Here is a 7,522-nt window from a genome sequence, read left to right as displayed (position 1 = left end):
CATTGTTACTCGTTCTTTTATTGAGGCTAAGTATCGATTAGTTACTACTACTGCTACTGAACTTCAGTGGGTGTGTTATTTACTTATTGAACTGGGTGTGACGTTGCAGTCTTCTCCTATTGTCTATTGTGATAATATTGGTGTTACTCAGTTAAACTCCAATCTCGTGTTTCACTCAAAAAATGAAACATGTAATTGTTGTTTCACTTTATTTGTGATCAGGTTCAATTTGGTCTACTTCATGTTACTCATATTGCTTTTGTTGACTAACTTGTTGATCTCCTTACCAAGACATCGCCATGTTCACACTTTTGCCAAGAGACAGGATTGTCGTGGTCTATTTTGAGGGGGGTATAAAAAAAAGATTATCTTGACTATATAAACTAATAAGTTGAGTCATCAATAAGAATATGATTCCTCTTACTCTTTTGAATCACCCTTTGGTTTAGGTGTTTTATGCAGTAAAATTATATATAAATACGACTCTTAAATCAATACAAAATCATGATTCTCTAATTTAATTATAATATCTACCCATAAGAGGGTGTTAGTGAAATTCGATGTAGTCGTATCATTTTGATAAAACAATAAAAGCTGGAAGAACAAAAGGAGATTTGTTATCTAGTGCTTCTCTTGTTCTTGGGGGTATCAATTTGATTTATTTATCCTTCTTTTTGTTCATTGTTTACCAAATAGAAGTCTGAAACGAGGATGAATAAGTAAAAGGAAGTAACGTGGGTGACCGCAGAAACAATTATTAAGACTTGCAGCAGGAAAGAATCCAAAGAAAGCGTCAGCGACGACGATTAAATAAACAATGACGAACATGGAAATCCAGCTCCAAGGGATGCCCCCCCACCTGCCACTGCTTTCCCCACCGTTGCAGGAAAAACCGGAAAGACGACATTTCAAACCGGATTATATATTATTTAAGTCGTTTCGAAGAGATCGCACCTGATTCGGAGTTTATACGAATCAAACACCCACTGATAGCGGGATTCATCGCTTCTGGTCAAAGTCGCATTTTGGTGGTTTCGCTCCAGACCAAAGCTGCGAGCACAGGCTTTGAAGGTCAATCGTTCTTAAACTAGTGTTTTTCGAGAATTGATATTTGTTATCAATTTGTGGTCTTTTTCGGAAAATTAATTAATTATAAAATTAATTATAAATTAATTTATACCAAAATTCAGAATTCATACTTCAAAGATACCACATTCAAGATTAGTAGACTATAAGATAAAAATAGCACTGGTGTCGGTTTAATATATTATGTTACGCTATAGTGAAATATTATGTTATGCACCTCCAGAATCCTATGTTATTAGAAAATTACGGTTCACAAGATTACACTAGATTCTAGTTTGGCATCGTCTTAAAGGGCATCAGGAATTGAAAAATGGTATTAATTGCTTTCATTGTAGCGTGATTTGTTACAAAATAATAAGTTACCCACCTAAATAACTTATATTAAGAGACACCCACATGTATAAGGATAGCATGATTATAAAATAAGAAATTTTTTCATAAATATGACATAAAATTATAATTATGCAATCTGGTGTATATTTTATGTTTTTTCTTTTCTTTAAGTAATCATTGTAAACAACTTCACACAATTATAAATATAACCTCAAGTCGTAGGGTAAAACATTCAATCATCTTCTTATTTGCTTAAATCCTCTTCCTTTATCACACTTAGGGGGGGGGGGGGGGGTTAGTGTACAATGTAAGTGTAGGGGGAAAGTAGAATAAAAAGTGAGATAGAATGTTAAGTACTTGTTTGTGTTAGTGTGTACAATGGAAAGTGCAGTTTCAATTGAAATCGCGGACGGTTGCGAGCGAGGGAGGAGTTGGAGAGGTTGCAGAGAGGGGAGTTGTAATCGCCAAAGGTCAGTCGCAAGCGACAGAGAATTTTTTTTTTTTCTCCGAAGCCCTCATTCTCAACAGAGTTTCCTGAGCCCGATGTAATCGACAGAGGGAAAGTGAAGCATGACTCCTCTGAATTTACTTTCCATCGTTTTATGCCTAAAATGGGGAGAAACGAAATACATCTGTATTCGCGTTTTGGGTCCATTTACCCTCACGGAAAGAATTGAAGATGCACAGTGCCCCTTTTTATCTTTTGTACATTTTAAAGAAGAAAATTAACTTTCACGTTTTAATCAAAGAAGCGTTAAAAGAACAAAAATCCAGGTCGGACAATTGTCCCCCCTCCCCTACTTCAGTCGTGGAAATGGGAAACCGCATCTATGCACAGGGAGAAGGGTGGATGAGGAGCTTCGAGGAAGGCGGCAGGCCCTACCCTACTAGAAGAAGGGAGGGGAAGGTTGAGCAAGAGTTCCCACGGTGACCTCTCTGTTGCATGAAGATCGAGGAAAGGGAAGGGAAGGGACTTTGCCATACAGTTTTTTGCCCTTTTGAGTTCTTTTTTTTTAAAATAATGTAAAATGATGTCATTCCTGAATCGATTAGACCCAGGAACCCAGTTTGATCGAACTCCGTCACTTATCCAAATCGTTTTTTATAACAATGATACGAATACTAGAAATGTGGCGGAAGCAGATGATAAAGACTTGGAAAGAGTAGCAGGTAGAAGTCAAGAGATCAGGTGATAGACTAACAAAATAATTCTAGCGTCATGGAACACGATGGGATGATATTGCTACTTTATTAGCCCTTGTTAGTCTGGAAGAAAGAGAAAGTCATAAACGAATTAGGAAAGAATGGATGAATCAATATAAGAAATTCCAAGCAAAAAAAAATCTTGGGAGGAGGGGAAGGAGGAGGAAGGTGGTGAAATTAGGAGAAGAGAGAATTTTTCACCGATAACAGTTAAGACATTCCAAAAAACCTCAATCCCTCCATCCGGGCAGGTCTGCCTCTGCCATCTTATATTAGAAGAGGGCTGATCAGTTACTTGCCCATAAGAGTTGGGTTAACAAAAACAAGATAAGCTTTTCTAGAGGGTAAAGCCATTAAAATATATAGAACCCTTGAAGCTATCCATGGAAGAAGACATTTTCTAGAATGGTAGACTTTTTTTAGGTGAGGAATCTACTGTGCAAAAGTAAGAAATGTTGTGAACAAGTTTATGGTTAGTAAAATATGAATTCGATAATGACATGTACAAAAATGGGAGAGAAGGATAACAGAAACTAAAACACAAAAAATTATAGGCTCTGAGTTGTAATCTGTAAAGCAAACGTTTACTCGATCGTAGAAATGAAGGTCGTTAGGTTTTGGAAAAGGAGTTGTCCGCGACAAATTCTGGTCTGGATAAATAAGTAATGGGTGCGCTGGTCGTTCCTGACCAATTCTATTTCAAACACATCGACTTTCTCTTCTGGAATGACGACGTCGGGACCCTGAAACGCGTTGGCAAATTTTTTTATAATCATATTCATCGGTGAGAGTTTTGGGTGATCCACTCCGCAAGGGACCCGTCCAGACCAGAGCCACCGAGAGAGGTTAAGCAAGTAGCAGTCGACTTTGACCATAGTGGAAGCAATAACAGTCGGCTGTCCCTTTCACAGCTGCTGGGGAATCCCACCTCTGCCTTGCCAGACTGGCTTCTCGATGAGCTTGCCTTTTGTTCATATTGTATGGCCTCCCCCTCTTTTCGTTCACATCATGGCGGCGGCTAACGAAATTATATAAATAGCCAGTTAAGGAGAGTTATCGGGATTCAGAAAATACCTCGTCTACGGTTTCTTCTCCCCCCTTTACCCAAGATCCAACCAAGTTTCTTCTCTTCCCTTCTTCTTTCTAATGGCAGGGAAAGTTATGAGAGCACTTCAGTACAGTGGCTATGGTGGTGGCGTCGCTGCCTTGAAGGTGATGCATACCTCACTGTTTTCTCTTTATCTGATTTCGCTTTTCGTTTTCTTGGATTTCTTCTCGCCTTTTTTTTTTTTTTTTTTTTGGCTGCGTCTCTCGAGATTTTGTTATTGCGTGAGTGCTCTGTTCTGGGTTGAAAGATTTTGATTACTTCTTTCCTTGATCCATTGATGAGTGTTTACTAGTAGCATCAGCATGCCCTTATGGAAGCTTCCAACAACTTCTGATCAGATTCTACTTTTAATTGACACTACCGTTCTGGAAAAAAAAAAAAAAACCGTTGTCCTTTAGGCAGGAGTTCGGAGACAGCATATGAATTAAGATTTGCTCTGTTATCCTTTTTTTAGGTGAGTAGGGGTAAATCCAGTTTTAAGCAGAAGTGGAATAATCAGAGACTGGATTCCAGAAGGGATGTCTGGTTTTTATTTTAGCGGATAGGTCAAAAGAAAGCAAATAAGAAGGGAATTAGGAGGCCTGTACGTTTTGTAGTTTCACTGCTTGACTTAGGAGCGCGTTTATCCTAGTATTGATTGCAGTGGTTAGATTTGTTTGAATAACAATTTGTAATAACACCCTAAAGAACAGTTTGGCATGAGGAATCAGTTACCACAGTGGGTGCCTGAGACTCAATTCTTCTCAGCCAGTTCAGAAGGAGGGTTCGGATATGTTGCTGTATATGTGATGCTTGAGAATCAATCTTTACCAGTTTTTTACCCGTGTAGTTATGAAATATAAGCCCTTAAACAATAAAGAGAAGAGAAACTTTCTGTTGCAAATGATGGAAAGTACAGGGCAAACTTTCTGTATTACAAATTGATCTTTCTACAAGATGTTGCAGCAAGCCAAAAAAAAAGGCCTGTACTGTTTTACAAAGAATTTAATGATATAGAACTCCAAAGTAAATGTTAGATTTCTAAGTTGGTATAATTCTGTTTTGTTTTTCTTTTTTTATTTTCTGATATTTTTATTTCCTCTTTGATACTGACATATTTCTTGATAATCACCACATGGCCTAAGCCTTGAGCCTTGTTTTGTTATTCATAGCTATTACTGTTTGCTCTTGCAGCATGTGGAGCTTCCAGTTCCTTCTCCAAAAAAAGATGAAGTTTTAATAAAAGTGGAAGCAGCTGCCTTAAATCCAATTGACTGGAAGATTCAGAACGGAGTAATGCGGCCTTTTCAGCCTAGTAAATTTCCTCATGTTCCAGGTAAAGATGAATCTAAAGGCTTTGAGGCTTCTCTTCCTACCTTGTGGGAAAAAAAATCTGAAAACCATTTTTCTGTATATTATGTTACAGTAGATTGATATTTTCCTTGCAGCTAAGATGAAATGCAAGGTCATAAATTCTCAGTGTGGCTTCTCCAAATTCCTTTTCTGTTAATAGACTGTATAGATTTGATTAAAGGGCTTTATCATACAGATTCCAGCTATACATTCTATTTGTGTTGTAATTCTTTGTCACTGTTCCTGATACAGTAACCGATACATCTGGAGAGGTAATTGAGGTTGGTTCAGGAGTTACGAAATTCAAAGCAGGAGATAAAGTGGTGGCCATGCTTGATAACTTTGTGAGTGCTAGCAAACTCCATCTTGTTTTGGTGCAGCATTCTGTTATTTGGAAGGAATTCAGATTGATCTGGGAATTTTCTGTGATGGCCATTATCTATGAGACAGACAGTTAATTTATTCAAAAACATTTTCCTTTCACTTAAAAATGCATTTTCCAGAATAAATTTTTTTTTTTGCATTTATAATTTACATAGGTCACTGCTTACAAGATGCCTTACATCAGTGCAAAAAGCCGGCATTTGTTGAAGTTTTGAAAGGAACATAAAGCTAGTTGTTCTAATAAATAACTGTGCGTTTGTGGTGGTGATCTACTTATTAAAATGGGTATGGAAATTGTTTCGTGCTAGAATACGTGACAAAAAATTTCAAAAAATAGAAAAGAAATGAAATATTTGGAGTGTGTCTGCCTTTTTGGAATCATCATGATTTGATGAGTTTGATATTATTCAGCCAATCTACAATAAATTTTTAGATACTGGATAGAATGAGAATCCCTTTCAAATTAGATTATATTTGACATTCGAAAGTGCAAGTAGAGATCCTTCCAGTTGTTAAACTCAAAGTGTAGACCTAGTGTAATGATTATTTTCATGGATGCAAGTTAAGGTCCTATCTGAATCAGCCAACCCCATCTGAGTTTGGAGTGAGGAATGGCAGATTGGCTGAAGTTGTGGAAAACTGGGATTGGGACTTAGGAGATAGATGACAGGGGAAAAACTTGATCATAATGTAGTTTGATTATTAATAGGAGGTAAACTAACAGTAAGTTGAACATGAGAAAATAAGAGAGTTGAAAATATATTTTTCCTTGAACCTATTGAATGCATTTTCCAAATTGTTGTTTTTCTTATATCTGACATTTCTCAATCTATATCCATGCAACAGAGTGGTGGTTTGGCAGAGTTTGCAGTGGCCAAGGAGAAACTTACAGTTAAGCGGCCAGAACAAATTTCTGCAGCTGAAGGTGCAGGTTTAATAGCAGCAGGCCTTGCGGCTCACCAGGCATTGACTGCAGGAGGTGTAAGTCTTGATGGAACTGGAAAGATAAAAAATGTGTTAGTTACGGCTGCCTCTGGTGGAGTTGGTCATTATGCAGTTCAGCTTGCAAAGCTAGGTGGCCACCATGTCACTGCAACGTGTGGAGCTCGGAATCTGGAGTTTGTCAAGAACTTGGGAGCAGATGAGGTTCTTGACTATAAGACTCCAGAGGGTGCTGCCTTGAAGAGCCCTTCTGGTAAGAAATACGATGTAGTTATCAATTGCGCGGAGGGTATTTCTTGGTCAACTTACCAACGCAATTTGTCTGAATATGGGAAGGTGGTAAATCTTCCTGCAAGTGGAAGTACCATGTGGACCTTTGTTGTTAAAAAGGTGACTTTCTCGAAGAAGAAGATGGTGATGGTGTTCTTGTCTCCCAACGGGATTACGTTGGAGTATCTGGTTGGCTTGGCAGGGGAAGGAAAGTTGAAGACAACAGTGGATTCGACGTTCCCTCTGAGCAAGGCAGAGGATGCCTGGGGCAAGTGCATTGAAAGCCATGCTACTGGCAAGATCATTGTTGAGCCATAAACAAGAACTTCTACGTTCTCCTGGGTGAGACACACATGATATGGTGTACTGTCTGCTTACATTGTGAACTTCCTCTACTAAAGAAAAGTGTTGCATTGTTTAGGTTCTGTATAGGAACAATGGATTTTGTTGTTTTGGTTGTTTATAGGAAGTAGATAGATATTGTGTTGTTTTTGCTGGCGTGTACGAGTGAGACTTCTCTATCGTTCAAACTTGCATAATCATTTTGTTCCTGATGGCTTGTAAACAACTGTTAGGTGCTTATTATTTCTCATTTCTGTTTTGATTATTTGCTGGCTTTGTGCCCAAGAATAATGTCGACAATCAAATTGATTTCATATCAGGATCTCCTTCGCTGATGTAGAAGCAACTCCCTTTGGAAGATAAGTATCAGCTTGGTGATTTGTTTCACTGTACTTGTGATTATGCTGATGGTGCACCTGTTCACACTCAATCAGAAGTCCGAGGTTCCATTCTTTTGAGCAAGGGAGGGGGAGCCTTTGGAATTTGCTTTGATCCAATGTTTTGGTGATGTTTGAGGCTTCC

General features: G+C 38.2%; 1 protein-coding gene across 1 annotated transcript; it reads left to right on the top strand.

Moving 5' to 3' along the window:
- Positions 1-3,323: 3,323 nt before the first annotated feature.
- On the top strand, positions 3,324-7,258 carry LOC137952213 (chloroplast envelope quinone oxidoreductase homolog). Its single transcript, XM_068799293.1, has 4 exons — positions 3,324-3,834; positions 4,904-5,045; positions 5,315-5,406; positions 6,293-7,258. The coding sequence occupies exons 1-4, from the start codon at positions 3,769-3,771 to the stop codon at positions 6,974-6,976; spliced, it is 984 nt and encodes a 327-aa protein (XP_068655394.1). The 5' UTR covers positions 3,324-3,768; the 3' UTR covers positions 6,977-7,258.
- The last annotated feature ends 264 nt before the right edge of the window (positions 7,259-7,522 follow it).

Source organism: Aristolochia californica, unplaced genomic scaffold (assembly GCF_029961685.1).
Source record: "Aristolochia californica isolate CCGP_79_NKW_82.1479 unplaced genomic scaffold, dmAriCali1.0.hap1 SCAF_1, whole genome shotgun sequence".
Classification (NCBI taxonomy): domain Eukaryota; kingdom Viridiplantae; phylum Streptophyta; class Magnoliopsida; order Piperales; family Aristolochiaceae; genus Aristolochia; species Aristolochia californica.
This window is presented reverse-complemented; position numbering and strand designations above follow the sequence as displayed.